We start from the raw sequence: 21,725 nt of genomic DNA on the forward strand, positions 1-21,725 counted from the left end.
TATATAATCGCTTCCCCCCAGAAGGCAGGGGAGAGAGAGACCCAAGAAAAATCAAACAGGCCAAGCATAAGGTCCCAGGAAATAGAAACCGCTGAACAGAAATTGCTCATGTTTGTCATGGCTTTGAGGAAACAGGCTCCTTGGCTGGAGCCAAGGCTGTGGGTTGTCTGCACATCCCAGGCCAGAGTGCTGTTCTCTTGGACGCCCTTGGTGCGGTGGGTGCTCAGTGCTGATGGGTTGCCTGCAGCATCTACAGCAGGGGTGTAGTGGTGGCAGGTTGCGCCAGGGCTTTGCTCCGGCACTTTTACTGAAGCCAGTCCCCGGGCGGGCCGGTCTGCTAGGGGAGGAGGAGGGAGCAAGGGAAGGGAGTGTGGGCGGCTGGCAGCTGCCTCTCGCCTGCCACACAGAGCCAGCCATTCTCCTCCTCAGCTCTCGGCTTCTCTGCCCGTCCCGTTCCGTGCCTGCGCGCCTGGCGCTGCCCTCGTCGCCCTGCAGCACCAGCCACTCATTCAGGGCTGCTGCTGCTGGCCATGGCAGCAGCAGGAGCGTGGCGGGGGGGGGGGGGGCAGTGCTGCCGCCATTGTTTACTTGTGGGGCAGGGCAGGCAGCTGGAAGAGCCCTAGAGCAGTCGCTGCTGCCGCTATTGTTTGCAGCAGCTAGTCCTGATGATTTGTAAATAAATTTAAGTAAAGCAGCTTTTCTCTTGTTCTCCTCCCCACACACACATACACACTAATTTCCTCCATATGTTTGCTTTGTGCTTACTTGAGAGTAAGCCCCCATACTTGAGAGTAAGCCCCATGGCCATGAGGCTTTATTCTATCCATATGATACAGTCACTGTTTTATAGAAAAAAAAATACGTCATCACTGTTGTCCATATCTGATGGTTTTATTTGTTTGTTTGTTTGGATGTATAGTCTACCTCATCCCAAAGGTTCAGGGCTGATAACAATATGCTAATCAGTGTACTTTATCTTTCCCTGTTGCTGGTCAGCAAAAGACAGTCTGAATAAACCATGTCTTCAGCTGCATCTGGAAGATGCACAGACTTTGGATTTTACAATATATGTAGTACTTTTCAGAGAATCACAAGCAAAAAGTCTCTGCCCCTAGAAGCTTACCATCTAAATTTAAATTTAATTTGTAATGTAAAGTTACATAGCTGTTTGAAACTTATTTTCCGATTATACAAGCTGTTATCATTATTATGTTCTCCTTTTTCCTCATACCATTTAGATATAACGTGCCTTTAGGAAGTAAGGGTGTGGACATGTGAATGGCTGGAGATCCTTGTCCTCCTCTATGCTCCCATTGTTTTGTACCTTTTACTGAAAAACACACATAAAGCTGATTCACATATTGTTAACTGAGGTTTTTTGCGGGGGGAATCATTGCTGCATCACCCTTAAAACTGTCCAGTAGCAGGTCTCTGGATTTCCTTCCTGGCACCAGGGAGGCCGCCCCCAGCTGTAGCCAGCCGTGGCTGATGGCCCTGCTGCCCGTAGGGGTGTGCCGCGCTGGCAGACCCGCCTTCTGGCTGCCGGCTGGGAGGGCTGGTCGCTCAGGGATGCTGCTGGCGGCACCCTGGGCTTCACTGGGTCAGCTCCTGGATGGCCGCCGCCTTCTCCAGGCTCAGCTGCATCTGCTGGACGAGAAAGAGAGCGAGGGTGGGAATGCGCAGAGCTGCACGTTTATCTTTCCATGGGGGAAGGGGCAGCATGGGCCTGTTCCCCTGCAGTGTGTGGTCTGCCTATGTTCTTCCAGAGGAGGGCCGTGGAATGACGAGTGCTGCGCATGCAGTGTGACTGGGTGGTGTGTTTGGTAGTCAGCAGCGCCAGGGCATGGTGGGGGCTGGGCTGGGTGGGCCTGGCCTGGCGTGTGGCTGGGGAGGAGTACTCTTGCTATGAACTGTCTCGTCACCCATGTCCACTGCGTCCCTGTTCCTCATGCCCACCTGCTATGCATCTGACAGCAGAGGGGCACAGAACAGGTTTCTGATGTTGACTTCAGTCTTCAGCACTCATATGCGAGGAGCCAGTTCTTGAGATGCCCTGCTGGTCCTAGGTCAGCTGGGACTTCAAAAGTCAATGCCAGCTCTTTGAACGGATCCTGGAAACAAACTGGTAATCAATGAAAATTAGATAATACCAAAGTCATATGATTCAGCCTGTACTCCACAGTTAACCATCTGCCAGCCCCAGTTTGAACCAAATGAAGTTTCTAAACTGTCCTCAAAGGCAGGTCCACATAAAGTGCATTGCAGTAATCTAGTATGGATGTAATCAGGATAGGAATGACTGAGGCTCAGTCCATCTTCTATAGGCCAGGATGCAGCTGGCATCCCCCCCCCCCGAAGCTGAAGCAGGCACACCTGGCCACAGCCACCACCTGACACCCCCGAGCCAGGCCAGATTCAGGAGCACCCTAGGCTGTGAACCTCATTCCTAAAGGGGAGTCCAATCCCACTAGGAGCAGGCTGTACACCCCCCCCATATGACCAGATATGACCAACAGCACCTCCCTCCTGTCTGGATTAAATTTCACTGTGCTTGCTCCCATTCTGCCCAGCAACACTGGTTCAGGATTTCTACAGCTCCCTCAGATTAGATGACAGAAACGAGAGAGCGCACTGGGCATTATCATGGTAGGGACAGCAACCAACTCCAGATCTCTGACAACTTCACCAAGCAGGCTCATGTAGACGTGAAATAGCAGAGGAGGCGAGACGGCCTGTGGGTGCCGCCGGGGTCAGCAGTCTCCTGGCAGTGCCTGCTGAGGCCAGCCCTCTGCAGCCAGGTCACGGAGCCTCTCGCCCCAGCAAGGCGGTTGTGAGGACTGCCAGGGTGGCTGCTTGTGCCACTCCCTCCGCACTGTGGCACAGGCCAGGTTAGAACAGTGACGGGTGGCAGCACCCCACAATGGCCTCACTGGGGAGCGCCTCGCCCCCACCGGCCAGCCCGAACGCTGGGAGGCACTGCAGTCGCAGCCAGTGTGGGGAGGGCACCAAGGAACCCGATGTAGCTGGAGCCGGGCCGGGCCAGTTCCGAGCTGCCAGTGCCTGCTGGGAAGAGCTCTGACTGGGATGGCAGGGTCTGCTGAGTCAATCTTCCCCGCCCCCCGGCAGGTATCTCACATCTGCGCCAGGCGTGGCATGCAGGCCCCGGGCCAGGGCTTGCATGCAGTGGTGGGCTGGATGAAGCTTGAACTGAGCTTGCACCCTGGCACGATGGAAGCATGGTGGATGGATTGGCCACAGGTCCAGGAAATGGGTCAGTGGCCAGTTCTGGAACAGGGGCCTGGTTCTAGGGTACTCCTGGATTCATCTTTGTCGCTTGAGGCTCGGGTGGCCCTGGCGACTGGGAGCGTCGTCTACCGGCTTTGGCTGCCATGCCCAGCTGCAGCCATTCCTGGACCAGGGTAGCTTAGCCAAGGTGGTCCAGGCATTGGGAACCTCAAGGCCGGAGTGTCGTAATGCATTCTCTGTGGGGCTGCCCTCGGGCTTGGTCCGGAAGCTGCAGCTGGTGCAGAGGGCCATGGCGAGGCTGCTAACCGGGCCTCCTTCTGGCAGCAAGCTGCACCCTTGATAAAGGGACGGCACTGGCTGCCAATAAGCTACTGGGTCAAGTCCAAGGTGCTGCTGTTAGTATGTGAAGCCCTAAACTCCTCGGGACCAGGTTACCTTAGGGAGCGGCTCACCCCTTATGTCCCTGCCTGATCTCTGTGATCATTCGTGGGGCGCCTCTGAGGAGTTTCGCCTCAGGAGCACTTTAGCAGAGCATTTCGCTGCAGCACCCACCCTCGGGAGCGCTTGCCAACTGATGAGAGACAGGCCTCCCTCCGCAGCTCTGACGTTCAGAGGCCCCCTTAACACTCTTTGCAGAGGCTCGCCCTGAGGCACGGCCCAGCCAGCCATGGTTTGCAGCTGTGCCCTTTCGTGTTGTGCTGTGTGCCCTTATTGTTCTACTTATAGTTGTCTTTATGCCATTGCATTTTATATTCGCTGCCTTCATACCTCTGTGGAAAGGAGCACAGGCCTCTGAATAACAGCAGCAGCAGCAACTGGGGCTGGGCTGGCCAGAGGTGTGAGCTGCAGGGTGAGCGCGAAAGGCTTTGCCCCGCCGCTCTTTGCCCGGGATTGCAGCTTGAGGCCGGACAGAGGGAAGCTGACCTCACTGGCACAGCCACAGTCTCTGGGCAGGGGGACTAGAAGAAGAAGCCATTTTGTGTTGGTCTAGGACTTGGGTGACCCGGGTTCAAAGCCCCACTTGGCCATGAAGCTCGCTGGGTGGCGTTGGGCCAGTCACTGACTCTCAGCCAAACCAACCTCACAGGGTTGTTGTGAGGATGAAATGGAGAGGAGGCGGATCATGTACTCCACTGTGGGCTCCCTGGAGGAAAAGGCGGGATGCCGTAACAAACCAGTAAATAAAATAAGCAGCAGCCTGGTGGACCGCAAACTGGATCAGGAGCAGAGGCGCCTCTGCCTGGGGGCAGCAAGCTCCGTCAAGCGCCCCCAGAGCTGCCGCAGCCAGGCAGAGCGTGGGCACACGCGGAGCCTGCAGCGAAGGTCGGTGGGGCTGTGGGAGCAGCCAGCCCTGCCGTGGAAGGTCCCACGCGCACGGCCTCACCGCCGGCCTCGCCGCAGGCTACAGCATCGTGGGCCTGCTGCTTGCGCCGGGCCGGTCATGTGTTTGGGGAGGGGGAGGAGGGGTGTTGCCGCCTCAGCTGCCACGGGCAGGGGGAGGTGTGGCGGTGGGTGCGGAACAGCCCTGCGGAGTACGAGGGAGGGTCATCTGGTGGCTCTTCCTCCTTCTGCTTTGCCGTCGAGCCAACAGAGTCCTGGCTGCTCCAGCATAAACCCACTGGGTCATAACATGCTGCTGCCCAAGGCCCATTCAGTTATCCATGAGTGGTCCTCGACGCAGGATTTTATCCTGGGTGAACAGACTGATCTGGCTGGCGTGTCCGAAACCTGGCATGGGGAGGAGGGAGGGGCAGCACAACCCAGTTGTGCCCACCAGGCTTTCGGGCGCAGCAGCAGGCAAGATCTAGTGGGCCAGGAGGGGGAGCCTCAGTGACCCATCCTGCATCCATCCCCTGGCTGAGGGTGCGAGAGATGCTGCACCTGTCAAAGCCCCGGTCAACCTGTGGAAGGGAGAAGCCCGCTACTTGGCCACACCGAGCAGCGGCCGTGGGCAGGGCGGCATTTGCGGCCAGCCCCTAGGGGTGCACGTGCGGGGCGGGGAGTACGTGCACGCACAGCCCCCGCACACCACAGGAGGGGCGGGGCCCAGGCCAAGAAGCCTGCCCCGCCTCTGTGCCATTGCCGCCACCCACCCTCCCCAATGCCGGAGGCAGCGGAAGCTGTGCTGGTTGCCAGGAGGGGCTGCGCAGGAGTTTTTTGTCCAAGGCCGGATTGGCTGGTGGCCTTAGATTTTTTTCGGCTACTCCTTGTTGTCAGCCAAGGGTGCGATTGGCTGTTAGAGGTGGCCGGGGTTAACGAGGTTACTTGGTCACAATAGGCAGGCAATGTGGGAAGGGAACGGTCCAGGGGGCACCAGTGAGCACCAGAGGCGCATTTACGGTGAAAAGGATGCCTGGAACCTGCCACCTGGGGTCTTAGGGCAGGGAAGGGCTCCCTTTCGGGGCTCAAGTGAGTCACCCACCTAGAATTGGGGGATTCAGGGGGTGGTGACTCAGGAGGGCACCCCTCAACACCTTGGCCTTTTCCACACAGGGCTTTTATCCTGCTACTGAGATTGGTTACTCACAGAAATTTGCGGGTCCTTTACATGACATTGTCAACCTCCAGAGTGTCTAAATGAACTTTATCCCATTTCTTAAAAGATCAGAGATAGTGAGCTATCAAATTACAGTGCATTGAGCTTACTCATGAAAACAGGAAATCCCGGAATAAGAGGCGCTAGACCACAGCGCCATCTAGCAGCTCTATAAGGAAACATATAGAACACGCAGATAAGGGGGGGAAGGGAAGCGCATGTAAAGGGAGCCCATCGTGACCCTGAATTTAAAATGGAAGCAGAAAGCCCCGGTAAAGTTGTGGGGGTTTAGGCTGGTGCAGAAATGCTCCTGGACAAGTGCTGGGAGGCAGGGCCAGCAGATCTGCTGCCTCCAGCCTAGCGCCGGGTATGCCCACCCTGTGAGAGAGCAGGATCCCACACTGTCTTTACCATTGCAGATCACCTATTGAACTGATGTCACCTAAAAAGTTGTGGCCCGAGTTTACCCAGCCTTCTGCGTCTCATCTCCTTGTTTCAGGGCTGGCCACAAATGACCCAGACGACTGGCCCGATCCCTCCCCATGCCTTCTCCCAATGTGCAGGGCTTGGGTGCCTTGATTTTTGAACAGCACTTCAGACAATGAAGCACAGAGACAGTCAGCTTGAGCGTCAGCAGCGAAAAACCTGGCACAAATCTGGACGAACTCAGACAAAGCTAATTTTAAGGCCTCTTCTGTGGGAGCAAAGAATACGTTATTTTCTGCCACCATTGCATGAGCCCCGTGTCACCCAGTGGGGTTGTTTCAAGTTATAAGGGGGCTGCTACATTCCGGGCCCCAGAGTGGTGAGGGGGAGTTCTCAGCAACCCATTGCGATGCGTTTGCAAAACACTGCTGATGAAATTGTTGGCCTCTATTCTGACTTGGACCCCACACTGAGCACAGGCTCTGGGGGGCGGGGGGGTGACAGAGGCAGCCGCTTGTCCAGTTTTGATGGATGAGTTTCATCTTGAGGTTGTGGACAAGCTGTTTGGAGGAGCGAGGCCAGCCACTTGTTTACCGGACCCTTGTCCATCATGGTTGGTAAACGCTGCCAGAGGGGGACTACCCAGCTGGGTGTTAGAGATACTAAATGCTTTCCTGGGGCTAGGCTGGGTACCACCTCCTCTGCAGGAAGCTGTGGTAAGGCCACTTATGAAAAAAACAAAAGCAAAACGTTGTTAGATCCGACCACCTTAGCTAACTACTGGCCAGTCTCCAATCCTTCTCTGGGCAAAGTCCCAGAGCAAGTAATGGGGACTCAAGTCCAGGCCTGTTTAGATTCCTATAATGGATTCTACATGGGGCTGCCCTTGAAGAGCGTTCTGGACCTACATCTAGTGCAAAATGCAGAGGCCAAATTACTTTCTGGCAGCGTGCTGTTGACTAGCTGCACTGGCTGCCAATTTGTTTCCAGGCACAATTCAATGTGCTGGTGCTTACCTATAAAGCTTGGGACCAGGAAATCTGAACGAGTGCCTCCTCCCATAAGAACTTGCCTGTAGTTAAAGATCTTATTTGCAGGCCCTTCCGTATCTCCTACCAGCAAGAGAGGCTCGGTTGGTGGGAACAAGGACTAGGGACTTCTCTGTGGCAGCTCCCCACCTGAGGAAGGAAGACTAGCTCCTTCTTTGTTCAGTTCTAAGTGGGCTGTTAAACCCTTTTTGTTCCACATGGTTTTTAAGTATCTTCAATGTATTCGTTCCACACTATATTTTTATGCTTTTCTCCTGCTCTTAATTCTGCTGTTTATGGTGTTTTAAAGTTTTAAAATTGTTTTTAGGTTTTCATTGCAGGTTGCCTTACATTTATAAAATAAATAATAAAATCATATGATGCCATAATAACTTTGTTAGGTCTGCAAGACACTTGGCTGGTTTTGTCACGACAGACTCGCGCAGTGGCTGCCCCTCCGGAGCACCCTGTGGAGAGCAGGGAGGACCCCAGAGCCCTCGCCCTCGGCCATCCCCGAACCATTCACCCGCCTGCTCCTCCAGCGCTAGGGGCTCTGCTCTCCACCCCGCCTTCTGCTCTTCGAGGCGATGGCACTTGGACTGCCATTGGCAGCATCCTGCCAACGCCAGGGCATCACTCTGCCAGCGGGATCGCACTGTGCCCTGCTGGCACAAGGGGAGTTGGTTCTGCTTGTTCAGGAAGCATAACTCGAGGGCAGGATTGCACCGCAACTTGCATTTTACAGGAAAGAGAAAGCTCCTTCATCATAACTAGGCAGGAGTCAGAAAGGAGAGGCAGGAATTGAGTTTTTGAGAGAGAGAGAGAGAGAGCATGAAGAAGGCAGCGAAACTGTCAAAGAATAACCCCTGGAGCTGACTGGAATAAACTGAAGGAAACAGGAGCAGGCGTGAAGGGGCATATGCACACCACAAACTTATGTTGGTTTTATACCATACTGTCACAGCTTCTCCCTAAGAATCCTGGGAATTTTGGTGAAATCGGTGAGAGATCCTAAGTCTCCCCTGGCAGAAATAAAATTGCTAGGGTTCCCTTGGGGTGGGAATGGTTATTAAGGCCATTTAAGTCTGAGGTGTAGATAGCAGACCTCTATGGAGTGGTGGGCAGAGTTATCCCTGCGTCAGCTAAATGCATATAAAAGAGCACCCCCACCCCCCACTTAACAGTATTCCTAGCTTGCAAAGTCTCCCTTCCTGCCTCCTTGCTGAAAATGAAAATTCCCTTTCTTCCTCTACAGGAGTATGTTTTTTTAAGGAAGCATCACACACACATGCACACACAACCTCTGAGCTTCCTCAAAAATGCTTTTCAAGGCCAACACAGATGTGAACCAGACTCCGACCCCCACCTGCCAAGCCAAATTATTGACTGCTGCTTTCACAATTAAACAGGTTTGCCTCATCCCCCAAACAAGTGCAGGCAATATCTTAATTTGTATGTTTGAAAGATTATTTCCCAAGGCGGGTTTGCTCCAGTGAGAGGAGTGCCATACAAGATCTGCATAACATCAAGGGAAGATTTTCTGCAGCTTCACATGAGATACCAGGCAGTCAAAGCGAGGAGTGAGAACATCATCCACATGAGAGAGAAAAGTTAAAATCAATCCCAAACAAAGCACAATTCACTCTCCTACCCTGCACTGCTAAAGTACCCAAACTATCCAGCAGTATCCAACAGGAAAGCAGAACAGGATACCTGCTACTGGGGGGGGGGCCCTCCAGGGGACCCTCGCCATACCTGTAATTAGTGGGGAAATCGCCAGTCTGCCCATTTCAAAGGATGCCTCCGGTGTGTTTACAAAAAGGCACAGGGGAAGTCGGCAGATCCTAAGAGAATTGGGTTGGTTTGAGCAAAACACGCCTCCAGGAGAGTAGCAACATGCAAAGTTGTCTTGGACTTCTGGGGCAGGTTATAATGATGCTGTGATGTACCTTGGCACTGATGAGGTGGAAACTGCCTTGAAATGGGGGATCCCAGTGGGAAGGCTCTTGAGAGAAACAACGGTGGAAGGCCTGCCTGCTCCCTTTAATGAAGTCCCCGGTTCGCTCTTTGTTTTTCCACCATTTAACCACCTTGAGCCAGCCAGAAGAATGTGAGGCACAATAGCAAGATGTGTTTTATGTTCAAGGGTTGCCATCTTTTTTCCTTGGCAAGGGCTCCTATACCTTTGCTAACTGCATTATAATTAGAAATAAACACATACCTCTTTCCCAGCGTGAAGGTGCAGTGATGGGGAAAGCTTCAGTGCTGGGCCTCTCTGCTCTCCATAATCCTAATTATGTTCCATAATCCTAATTCAAGTGGGCTCTAGACTAACTCATTATCCCACTCATTATGCTGTGTTTTTATTTCATATGCTACAAACCAGTTGTTAATTATTATGCTCATTTGTGGAATATAAAATGAGAACACAAAGCAAATCATGCAGTGAATAAGGGGAGGCTGGGGAAAGGCAAGGCCCTGGTGTCAGGACCAGAGGGGAGGGGAGGCTTCACGCTGCTGCTGCTCCAGTGGGAAATCGTTCTCCCACAGTAGGACAGTGTGGTTTAAGCCTCCAGAGCATGTAAAACAGCAAACGAAGGAACCTGGAAACTAAGAAGCGCCTGGGAAGGGAGCAACTGAGAGTGAAGAGGAAACAAGTGACCTTCTGGGGAGTGGCCCCATACTATGTCAGGAGCTCCTATGAGTGGAACCCCACTGTAATGCAATTCTCATCCCCACACATCCTGCAGCAAGGCTTGCTGCACTTATCTTACAGAATCTGCTGTTAGGGGTCTTCCAAATCACGGTGCCACCACCTGTCACAAACGAGTATCTGCAAGTAAGTTGTCGCTAGCACCAAAATGACTAGGAAGAGAACAGGGGATGCCCATCACCCCCATCACCACCACCACCACCACCATACTTCCCACTGCTGGAAACAAATGGCTGGGTTAGTTAGCACTTTGGTCTGATCCAGCAAGGCAGCTCTTATGCTGCTTTTCCTTTAATCTCAGGAAGACGTAATTCAAATTTATTTTGAATCATATACAACAATGTTCCTGCACACTGCTGGGTCCTGGAGGCATTCTGGAATAATGAAGATGGCAGTAGGTCCTGCAGCCACTTTGCCCAGCATTTCTCTGGTGAGCACTGAGACCGGGGGGGGGAGCTTTAAAAAGAATTAAAAAGGGATGACAGCATCAGCCCAGTGGACCCTGGCATTTGCTTACCACACCTAATGCTGCACACAGAGAGACAAACACATCTCAGATAAAATCATCAGAGAAGGTACGCTGAAGAAGTCAGAGAAACCTGCTGACAGTTGTGCTTCTGACATCAACCCAGTTACAGCTCAGTCCTTCTGAGACATTTGCAAACATGAAACAGGAAGAGATGAAGGATCTGTTCACAACTGCCTGACAGCCATCACTTATGCCTGCAGTATGTGTCAACATCCGGGACATGTGTCAGGCACTGTTCCTCATTCCCATCGGGAGAAAAATGATAGCCTGTAAGAAATACCTCCAAAGTTTGCAAATTCTACGAGTGACATCGGTTACCCATTTATTCATTTGTAGGGGAAGGGGTAGCAGGGGAGACGTGATTCAGTCCTCAGTCCCACATTTTCTTTGCCAACCCCAAATTTGCATCACGGCTCACAGTGCTAAAGACATGGGTGTTGAGGTGCAGATGAATCGGTGGCAGGAACAAAGTTATCTATTTATAGGGGGCAGGAGGAGCTTGTGTGAGGAAAGGGGGATTGCGCCATCTCAAAGAGAACATATGGGCAACCAAATGCTGGCCAGTGAAAGTGGAAAAGCAATTGCTGTCAACGGACTTGTGCACAGCCTAGGCTTGACCCCAAACTCTTTCTTCTGGATGCTGTGAAGCTTCTGAATGCTACAACTGGGTGGGGTGTGGAACACTGGCAGTGATTTGTCTTCTTCACCTCGGCCTGTGAAGTCTAGAAGAACATGGTCCTATTCTATTTCCACAAGTGAAACGCCTATTGTGCAATTACAAGAAGTATGACATCAATGGAGTTCATGCGCTGAACTGCACACTCGGGATAATCGCATCACACAGATCCACCATTAGACTGAAAGTTGCATGTCTGAATGCTCCTTCAAACAAAAAATGGTGCGGGGGCTCCTTGCATGTAGGAAAAGTAGCATCTCAGGAAATGGGCCAAGTTAGAACTTTTCTCCATAATGTGATAGGCAGGAAGTTGGGGTTGGGGTAGTGTGAGTACACATTTAACCATGCACCCCCACAGTCTAGAATTGCCTTCTCTGGAGTTATACCATTGATCCATCTAGGGCAGTACTGCCTACTCTGACTGACAGCAGCTCTTTGTGGCCTCAGGCAAAGGGAGGCCTTCTCAGGTCTATTACAGGAGGCCCCTCCTTTTAGCTGGAGAGGGTGGGAACTGACCCCGGGAGGCTGCCGCACATGCGAAGCAGACGCTTCATGCCCACTGCTGGCTTTCCCCTTTCAAGGGTGCCCCCCAGCAAAGCTCCTCTTGTCTACAAATTGTACTATGCACAGCCAACACAAGGCTACTGCCCCACCCCCATGACTAGTCATCCTAGCCTGTGATTATTCTGAATATGCCAATTGTCTGGAAGTCTCATTGAATGTGTGCTGGCTGGGGGCCTTTTCCATGCTGCTGGTGGTTTCTTTAATGAAGGAAACACTCTCCCATGCAGCTTGCTGGATCTGTACAGGTGTGCCCGCCCCATCAGCTGGAACTGTGCTCTGTCTATTAGGAAGTGATCTGTGCTTTCCCCCCATTGACTCCCTGGTCTTTATCCGCATGTACATTAATCACTCCCCAAATTGGCACAACAGTCCCCTCCCACCTGCCAGAGAAAGGGCCATCAGTGACCCATTAAGACACATGCTTGGTTATAAAATGGATAGCCTGCCGCCCTCTTCTAGGAGACAGGGGCTGGCCCAGAAGCCAGCCTCATCCCTAACCATTAAGACTAAGTGCTTCCATCTCCAGGCAAAAGGCCCTTGATGAAATACGCGTCCTATAATTGAGGTCATAATTACCTTTCAGTTTTCTAATAATATTTATTGAGCAGCCTACCTCTACAGAGCTGCTCTTGGGTGCCTGGTCATTTCCATGTATTGGACTACAGACAGCATGATCAATACGGTCTTTAGTAGAGTTCAGGCCAGGAGGGGGAAAAGTGACATCAAGGACAACTTTTATTAGGCCCACAGGAAAGAGAACAGAAGAGGAGGAGAGACGATGCTGTTTTGCAAAAACTTGCTTTTCAGCCACCAAAGGAGGTTTTCTGAAATCATTACAGTGGCCTGTCTCCAAGACCTGGCTGCCAGTGGGAGTATTCAGCTGGCCCAATGGGAGCAAAATGGTCCAAGAACTGGAGAGATGTGAGTGGAAGTGTCCCTCCCTGGTTAACTTGATGAAATTAAGAACCATTAATGTATCTCTCCATCTCTCTCTCCCTGTAATTAAGACATGATGAACTGTGTTCTTGGGTGCAAATGGTTGGAAAGGGAGAACTGGGGGTGGGGACGTTAATGCAAGGGGGGGAGTCTGCTGGAGGGCTAAATGCTGGGGAAAGGGCCATTGGGGTTTGTCAGTAAAAGCCCTGAGTGAGCCTGGGACCGGGGTGGAGGGGGTTCTTAGGCTAGGAACTGGTCTATGGGATGGCATCTCCTCTTCTATATAAAAAGGTGTGCTTTCAAAAAGTGAGTACCATACGTTGACACTGAACTCAGCTATACACATATATTTACTTTGGTTTCCATTCTTTCTCATGAATAAAATCTGCCACATTGTTAATCCTGGTGTGTCTCCCACAGAACTCAGGTTTTAAGGGTGTTTCAATACATACCCCAAAGTAAAGCCTGTATGGTGAGATCATGGCAGTATTCTGCTAGGCCCGAAGCTGTGTGTGACTGGATGGGAGGGGGGGAATTTGGGGGAGGATAGACGTTTGTGTGAGTCGAAGGGGGAGTCTGTATTTGGAGGCTGGCAGGAGGACTGGGAGTGTGTCATACTGTGAGAATTCCAGAAGACCAGAGGCAGATACTTAAAAGCGTCTTTATTCCAGGCACTCAGTAACACTAAAATGAAAACCGACCCAGTTACTCTGCAGCCACCCTGACGCTTCCTCCACTTCCTCCCAGTTCCTCTTTTGTGTGCCTGTACTACAACTACCAGTATGGAGTTCACCTACCGCAATACCATAGAGTGGAGCCCTGGAAGCAGCAAGTGGGCTCTGGGGTGGAGGTTGGGGCTGGAATAGGAGGGAGAGGGGATGTGGGTTGGGAGTGGGTTTAGCGATACAGTACTCTCTGTTACAGAGTCCTGCATAAAAGGGAGTTTGTTTGTACACAACCAATGTAGCATTGCTACCTAGGCTGATATTTGTTTGTTTCCCTTACCCTCTTCTGAATAACATCAGTTACACGGTGAGGCTCAGGGTTTCGTCACATGGAGCTTTTGTCCTGCCCCTGAGATGGCTCCCTCACAGAGGTTTGCGGGCTCTTTACATGACGACATGATCCTCCAATGCCTGTGATGCCCTTTGTTCCGTTTTCAAAGAGATCGCAGGTAACGAGCTATCAAATTACCCTGTCATGTTCCGCTTCAGTTTCCTCCGTGAAAAGAGTTAAAGTGGCAAGAAGAGGAGCGAGATCAATGAAAGATAACGGAAGACGCAGATGTGGGGAGAAGTTGGGGAGGAAGCGCATGTAAAGGGAGTCAGTGATGATCCTGCATTTAAAACGGAAGCAGAAAGCCCCGTTTTAAATGCAGGATTTTAGGCTGGTGTAGAAATGCCCTTAGTTGGTCTCGCATGAAATCCATGCTTTAAAGGTTTGGACACACATACAAACACACGTGTGGAGTATTTCTTTTATGCTGCCCATCAAGAACTTGGCTGTATTGCCATTTAACATACACTTTGATAAACCTCAGATGTATACCTGAAGCCGCTTAATGATTTTGTTTCTTAGAATCTATTAGGGCTGTCTATCCTGGTTTTCTTGGTCTTACCTTAAGCACCCAGCCAGGAAGTGGGGGCATGTGGGGGATAGGGTTTCAAAGAAGAAAGAAGCTGAATTGTTCCTCTGTTTGGATTTCAAAGGTTGGCAGGTTTGATGATGTAAGGAAAGAAAGTGGGAAGAAAAAGAACAGTATGTTGTGCACCTTGACTAATCAGACAAGGGCGGTGAGCCTTCCAGTTGTACAGGCTCCCTTTCTAGGACAAACTCTATGAAAATCTACTATAATGTTATCTTGAGCAGACAATATATCCATTATATTCATATCTGATTCTTTTCATCTAGAGGATATAATTAGAAAACTCAGCCCTGTTCCCAGGAGTCTTGTTAAATCAATGCAAGGTACCTAAAGCAAGCAGAGGCTCTCTGATAAAAATTCAAACGTGTCCCTCGTGGGTCAGCTGATAGCGACTCAGCCTTTCAGGGCTGGCAGGTGCCGCTGCATAATTTATCAATTACAAACCATTTCATTCAAGTCAGGGACGCGCTCCTGCTTATTTAATGAGACTCAGGCTGGCAGGTGGATTGGAATGAGTTATCAGGAGAGGACCATTTTGCGCAGTTAGTGCATCTCTTTGTTGTTGTTCAGTTGTTCAGTCGTGTCCGACTCTTCGTGACCCCATGGACCATAGCACGCCAGGCCTTCCTGTCCTGCGCTCTCTCCCGGAGTGTGCTCAAGTCCATATTCATTGCATCGGTGATGCTATCTAGCCATCTCATCCTCTGCCGTCCCCATCTCCTTTTGCCTTCAGTCTTTCCCAGCATCAGGGTCTTTTCCAGGGAGTTTTCTCTTCGCATTAGGTGGCCAAAATATTTCAGCTTCAGCTTCAGTATCCGTCCTTCCAATGAGCACTCAGGGTTGATTTCCTTTAGGATGGACTGATTGGACCTCCTTGCAGTCCAGGGGACTCGTAAGAGTCTTCTCCAGCACCACAGTTCGAAAGCATCAATTCTTCGGCGCTCAGCCTTCCTTATAGTCCAGCTCTCACAGCCATACATTACTACTGCGAAAACCATAGCTTTGATTAGACGGACCTTTGTTGGCAAGGTGATGTCTCTGCTTCTTACTATGCTGTCTAGGTTGGCCATAGCTTTCCTCCCAAGGAGCAAGCGTCTTTTAATTTCATGGCTACAGTCACCATCTGCGGTGATCTTGGAGCCCAAGAAAATAAAGTCTGTCACTGCTTCCATTTCTTCCCCTTCTATATGCCAGGAAGTGATGGGGCCAGATGCCATGATCTTCGTTTTTGTAATGCTGACTTTCAAACCAGCTTTTGTACTCTCCTCTTTCACCCTCAACAAGAGGCTCTTTAGATCCTCTTCGCTTTCTGCCATTAGGGTGGTATCATCTGCGTATCTGAGGTTGTTGATAATTCTCCCGGCAATCTTAATTCCGACCTGTGATTCATCCAACCCGGCATTTCTCATGATGTACTCTGCATATAAGTTAAATAAGCAGGGCGACAATATGCAGCCTTGTCGTACTCCTTTCCCAGTTTTGAACCAATCGGTTGTTCCATGTCCGGTTCTTACTGTTGCTTCTTGACCCTCGTACAGGTTTCTCAGGAGACAGGTAAGGTGGTCTGGTACTCCCATCTCTTTAAGAATTTGCCACAGTTTGTTGTGATCCACACAATCAAAGGCTTTAGTGTAGTCAATGAAGCAGAAATAGACATTTTTCTGGAATTCTCTTGCTTTCTCCATGATGCAGCGAATGTTGGCAATTTGATCTCGAGTTCCTCTGCCTCTTTGAAACCCAGCTTGTACTTCCGGTAGTTCTTGGTTCACATACTGCTGAAGCCTAGCTTGTAGGATTTTGAGCATAACCTTGCTGGCATGTGAAATGAGAGCAATTGTGCAGTAGTTTGAACACTCTTTGGTGTTGCCCTTCTTTGGAATTGGAATGTAAACTGACCTTTTCCAGTCTTGTGGCCACTGTTGAGTGTTCCAAATTTGCTGGCATATTGAGTGCAGCACTTTAACAGCATCATCTTTTAGGATTTTAAATAGCTCAGCTGGAATTCTGTCATCTCCGCTAGCTTTGTTGTTAGTAATGCTTCCTAAGGCCCACTTGACTTCACCCTCTAGGATGTCTGGCTCAAGTTCAGTGACCGCACTATCATGGCTATCAGGGACATTCAGATCTTTCCTGTATAGTTTTTCTGTGTCTTCTTTCCACCTCTTCTTAATCTCATCTGCTTCTGTTAGGTCCCTGCCTTCTTTGTCCTTTATCATGCCTGTCTTTGCACAAAACGTCCCCTTGAGATCTCCGATTTTCTTGAAGAGATCTCTAGTCTTTCCCATTCTGTTGTTTTCTTCGATTTCTTTGCATTGTTCATTTAAGAAGGCCTTCTTGTCTCTCCTTGCTATTCTCTGGAACTCTGCATTCAGTTGGATATATCTTCCCCTTTCTCCCTTGCTTTTCACTTCCCTTCTTTCCTCAGCTACTTGTAAAGCCTCATCAGACAGCCACTTTGCTTTCTTGCATTTCTTTTTCTTTGGGATGGATTGAGTTGCTGCCTCCTGAACAATGTTACGGACCTCCGTCCATAGTTCCTCAGGCACTCTGTCTATCAGGTCTAATCCCTTAAATCTATTCCTCACCTCCACTGTATATTCATAAGGGATATGATTTAGGTCATACCTGAATGGTTGAGTGGTTTTCCCTACGTTCTTCAATTTAAACTGAAATTTTGCAACAAGAAGCTCATGATCTGAGCCACAATCAGCTCCAGGTCTTGTTTTTACTGACCATATAGAGCTGCTCCATCTTTGGCTGCAAAGTACATAATCAATCTGATTTCGATATTGACCATCTGGTGATGTCCATGTGTAGATTCGCCTCTTGTGCTGTTGGAAAAGAGTGTTTGCTATGATCAGCATGTTCTCTTGGCAAAACTCTAGGAGCCTTTGTCCTGCTTCATTTTGTACACCAAGGCCATGCTTGCCTGTTATCCCGGTGATTTCTTGACTTCCTACTTTAGCATTCCAGTCTCCTGTGATGAAAAGGACACCTTTTTTTGGTGTTAGTTCTAGAAGGTGTTGTAGGTTTTCATAGAACCGATTAACCTCAGCTTCTTCGGCCTCAGTGGTTGGGGCATAGACTTGAATTACTGTGATGCTGAATGGTTTGCTCTGGATTTGTACTGAGATCATTCTATCATTTTTGAGATTGTACTCCAGTACTGCTTTTCCCACCCTTTTGTTGACTATGAGTGCTACTCCATTTCTTCTAAGGGATTCTTCCCCTCAGTAGTAGATATAATGGTCACCTGAATTAAATTCGCCCATGCTTGTCCATTTTAGTTCGCTGATTCCCAAGATGTTGATGTTCTATCTTGCCATCTCATCTTTGACCACCTCCAGCTTACCTTGATTCCTTGATCTGACATTCCAGGTTCCTAAACAATATTGTTCTTTACAGCATCGGACTTTCTTTTCACCACCAGACACATCCACAGCCGAGTGTCCTTTCGGCTTTGGCCCAGCCGCTTCACTCTTTCTGGCGCTACTTGGAACTTCCCTCTGCTCTTCCCCAGTAGTATATTGGACACCTTCCGACCTGAGGGGCTCATCTTCCGGCGTCATCTCTTTTAGCCTTGTGATACGTTCCATGGGGTTTTCTTGGCAAGAATACTGGAGTGGGTTGCCATTTCCTTCTCCAGTGGACCACATTTTGTCAGAACTCTCCACCATGACCTGTCTGTCTTGGGTGGCCCTGCACAGCATAGCTTATGGCTTCACTGAGTTACGCAAGCCCCTTCGCCACAACAAGGCAGTGATCCATGAAGGGGAGGGCATCTCTACGCCAGCCTAAAATTTAAAATGGGGCTTTCTGCTTCCGTTTTAAATGCAGGATCACTACGACTCCCTTTTTCACCCGCTTCCTTCCCCCCACTTCTCCCCGTATCTGAGTCTTCCATTGTCTTTCATTGCTCTCGCTCCTCTTCTTGCTGCCTTTCCCCTTTTCACAGGGGGAACTCTAGCAGAACACAACGGGGTAATTTGATAGCTCATTATCTGCAATGTATTTAAAAACGGAACAAAGGGCATTTAGTGCAGGAGATGCCCTGGAGGGTCACAGTGTCATGTAAAGAGCCCACAAACTTCTGTGAAGGAGCAATCTCAATCGCAGGATAAAAGCTCCGTGTGAAGAAAGCCTTAGAGTCAAGGTGGCAGGATGGGAGCTAGTGTAATGTAGTGAAGACAGTGGTGGACTTGGACTCAGGGTTACAATCCAGCTTATGGATCTGCCATGAGGCTTGCGGGATGGCCTGGGAGGGAGGCATACCATCACTCTCTCACACACTCAGGGAAACCTTTAGAATTTTGAAGTAGCCAAAAGTTGTTGAAGACCAAAGAAAGAAAGAAAGAACAAAAGGTCGAATGAACAAATCTATCCTGCTTCCAACAATGCTCACCAAAACAAGGCCGGTTCTATCATTAGACAAAGTGAGGTGGTGGATTGTGTCAAAGAAATGCTAAAGAGATATGCTGTCTGTACTTCCCATGTTGTAATAGAACACAATTATTTTGCCTAACTGTACTTCCGCTCAAGTGGCAGAACTTTTTGCCCTCTGTAGAACTACTGCCTTATTCCCTTCAGCAATAAACTGGTCTCCCATGGCAACTTCTGAAGATGTTGCACAACTCCAAAATCAGGCCCAAATGTTGAAAAAGAAAAGTGGAGACTGGCTGGTTGACCTCGGTACACTGAACATTTGTGTTGCTCCCCAGATGGCCACTTGGTAGCACCCATGGTCCTTCTTCCCCACCTTGTAGTAGCATATGAGAAGGGTGGAATCGATTAAGTGAAGCCCCCAAGGGGTGAAGGTGCCACAATGATTTAGATCAAGCAAGTTGCATAAATGTGAATAATGTGTTTAATGTGCTCAGTAACTTTGTTTTTGCTTTTAGAGAAAATGTCTTTATTATATCTGTTTTTGTGGCTATTGTTCCTGCCATGTAGGAGTGTGAGCTTCTTACTCCTCTTAGTTATCAAATGCCTGTCCTTTGAGTCTGCTAGACAGATTGTCCTATATGCCACCTAAAACCTACAATAGCATTTGCTTCTCCCGTGTAAAAATCAAGATGCAGTGACTGTGTGCGACCGGCAATAGAGAATGAGTGTTGGCTGAGGATTGTCTGTCTGGTCATGAATTAGCTAATGTGTTTAAACATGTATTGTAGGTTAGGCTCAACCTTCTGTGGGTGCCAGTAAGTGTTACTTCACAAAGAAGGAAATGCAAGCTAAACTGAATGTTTGTTGAGAGATGCTGCATGTGCTAGAATGATGCTGTCGAGATGAGAATGAGATTTAAAGTGGTCTAAGCAAGTGTAAGCTCTTATTGAAAATCACTGGTGGGATATATTTGTACACTGGAGTAACAGTAGATTGGAAATCCTATGTGTTGTGCCTTATCCCTTGTTATATTCATTATTGTTATTTTCTCAAATAGAGTGAGTGATCAGGTATCATGAAAGGGCAGCAAATTGTTATTTCTGTTGTTACTACTGTAAGCATTGTTGTCTCCCATTTCTTGAAGGAACCCCAGGATGAGAGAGTACAATTTTGCTGTCCCACAAAGGTCACTTGTAGTTTACTGGAGAAAACACCAGCAATGAGATCAGAAGTCCTTGTGCTGAGCCTCCCCAGAAGGCTCAAGGGCTCTTCCTGCCCCCCTCCCTTCTAACTCCCCTCTTTAGTTTTCTTTCCTTATTATTGTCCTGACAGAAGAGGCTGCTTCATCTTCCCAGCTGGACTTGGATGTGTCTGACAAACAAGAATGTTTTCTTTGAGGTAGAAAGAAATAAGAGGGAAGGTTGGAACATGCTGAAAACAGCACACAAATGAAGGCCTTTTGGAAATGGCTCCCCACTCCCACTTCCCATGTGATCCTGAACATCAGCCCATCACTCATGCTTGGCTGCTGGAAACGAAAGCAAAAAAACTGAAGTGCTGTATAATGATGGGATCGGAGTCACTCATTATAATCCCACAAGCAAATGGCTGCTTTGTGACAAAAGCCGCAGGCTCCCAAAGGGTAGGAACAACCTCTCTCTTAACACCACAACATTTCCAGTTAAAGGTGTGTGTCTGTGTGTGTGTGTGCGCGCGTATATATATATATATATATATATATTTAAAGTCTGCAGCCCAATTTAAAGAGGCCCATGAAAGGGAGTAAGCTGCCTCTCCCAGGCAACTCCCAGGGCTTAGTTCAAGTCCACAAATATTTAGCTGCAGAACTAGTTTCCATGTGCCAGAGGTCAGCCTTGGAGCAAGCAAAGTAATAAAAGAGGAGAGTGTTTCTGTGAACATGCAGAGGGCCGTTTGCACCACAATAAGCAGTGGTGCAGCTAGGTAATTTTAGACTAGGCAGTCTTTAAATTAATGAAGCTGGAGCTAACTTTAGATGCTGTGGGGTTAATCTCCTCCAACTACTAGGTAAAACTGCCTATTTTGGCTTTTATTGACTTGTTTTTACCTAGCACAGCATCTAAATTTATCTCCAGAGTTGTTAGTATAAAGACTACCTACTTCATCTCTTCTTCTGTTTTCCACCAACCAAGGCACCACTCTGGTTCACCCAGGATGGAGACAGTTTTGAGTTAACAGCTCAATTTTATATTTTCAAAAATGGAGGATTAACAGTTGTCTAGCACCTTCTTGTTCCCAGTGGTCCTAGGGGACTAGAACCTGAAACCCTCACAAGACCTGGCAGAGTCCAGTTTGACGGTCTGCAAACCCAACTCCATACCATCTTAAGATTCTCTGCAGAAAAATCTTAAATTCTACACAATCCAGTCGGCCTCTTTTCTCCCTCCTCCTACCCCCCCACGCACCCAGCCAAACTGTTCATTGCAACATCAAGCTTGACAAAGAGATCTGGAGATCTTGAAAGCCTGCACATCTTTTGTGATCTAAAAAATTCAGGTATCCTCTGGATACCCTCCTCATGGAAAAGGCCATCTAAAACAGGGTGGCCATGTGACCTGCTTTACAAAGGACAGCCCCCTATTTGACAGGATGTCCAGTCCAACTTTGGTTTAAAGGTTAAGAACCCTAAGAGAGGAGAGCAGAGCAGGGGCCTTGGAGTGGCCCACCCACAGCCAGCAGCACCTGGACCGGTGAATGAGCCGCAGGCACACTGCTCATGGGTCACGGTCTTCCCTCAGATGGCAAGATGGGGGGCATTTCAATTTAAATTATTTTTTCTTCTTCTAAATTTGTGTCTATACATATAAATTAGCATTCCCTTTTTTTGGCAAATCTTAAAAGTGAAAAAAGGGGGATCTGATGGAGTAGGTTTACAATGAAGACAGGAATTGGTGTCTGAATGTCGTTACAAAACATTTTGAAGTCTTGGTCCTAGCAGGGGGATTTGAGTTCTGCTTCAGGCAGCAAGACATCTTGGGCTGGCCCTGGAGACAAGGGAAAGAGA

General features: G+C 49.3%; 1 protein-coding gene across 2 annotated transcripts in view; it reads right to left on the reverse strand.

The window, feature by feature from the left end:
* Positions 1 to 874: 874 nt before the first annotated feature.
* Positions 875 to 21,725, reverse strand: part of LOC146337326 (uncharacterized) — a 73,525-nt gene continuing 52,674 nt past the window's right edge. Inside the window, exon 2 of one of the 2 annotated variants that reach the window (XM_084816458.1) lies at positions 875 to 1,647. In XM_084816458.1, the coding sequence (XP_084672584.1) occupies positions 1,391 to 1,647 (257 nt within the window). In that variant the 3' untranslated portion in view covers positions 875 to 1,390. The remainder of the gene's footprint in view (positions 1,648 to 21,725) is intronic. The other variant, XM_084816459.1, reaches the window with a different exon arrangement.

The sequence above is a fragment of the Heloderma suspectum genome, chromosome 11 (assembly GCF_057233095.1).
Source record: "Heloderma suspectum isolate Gila_16-S chromosome 11, 16-S_ref, whole genome shotgun sequence".
In the NCBI taxonomy this organism is placed as follows: domain Eukaryota; kingdom Metazoa; phylum Chordata; class Lepidosauria; order Squamata; family Helodermatidae; genus Heloderma; species Heloderma suspectum.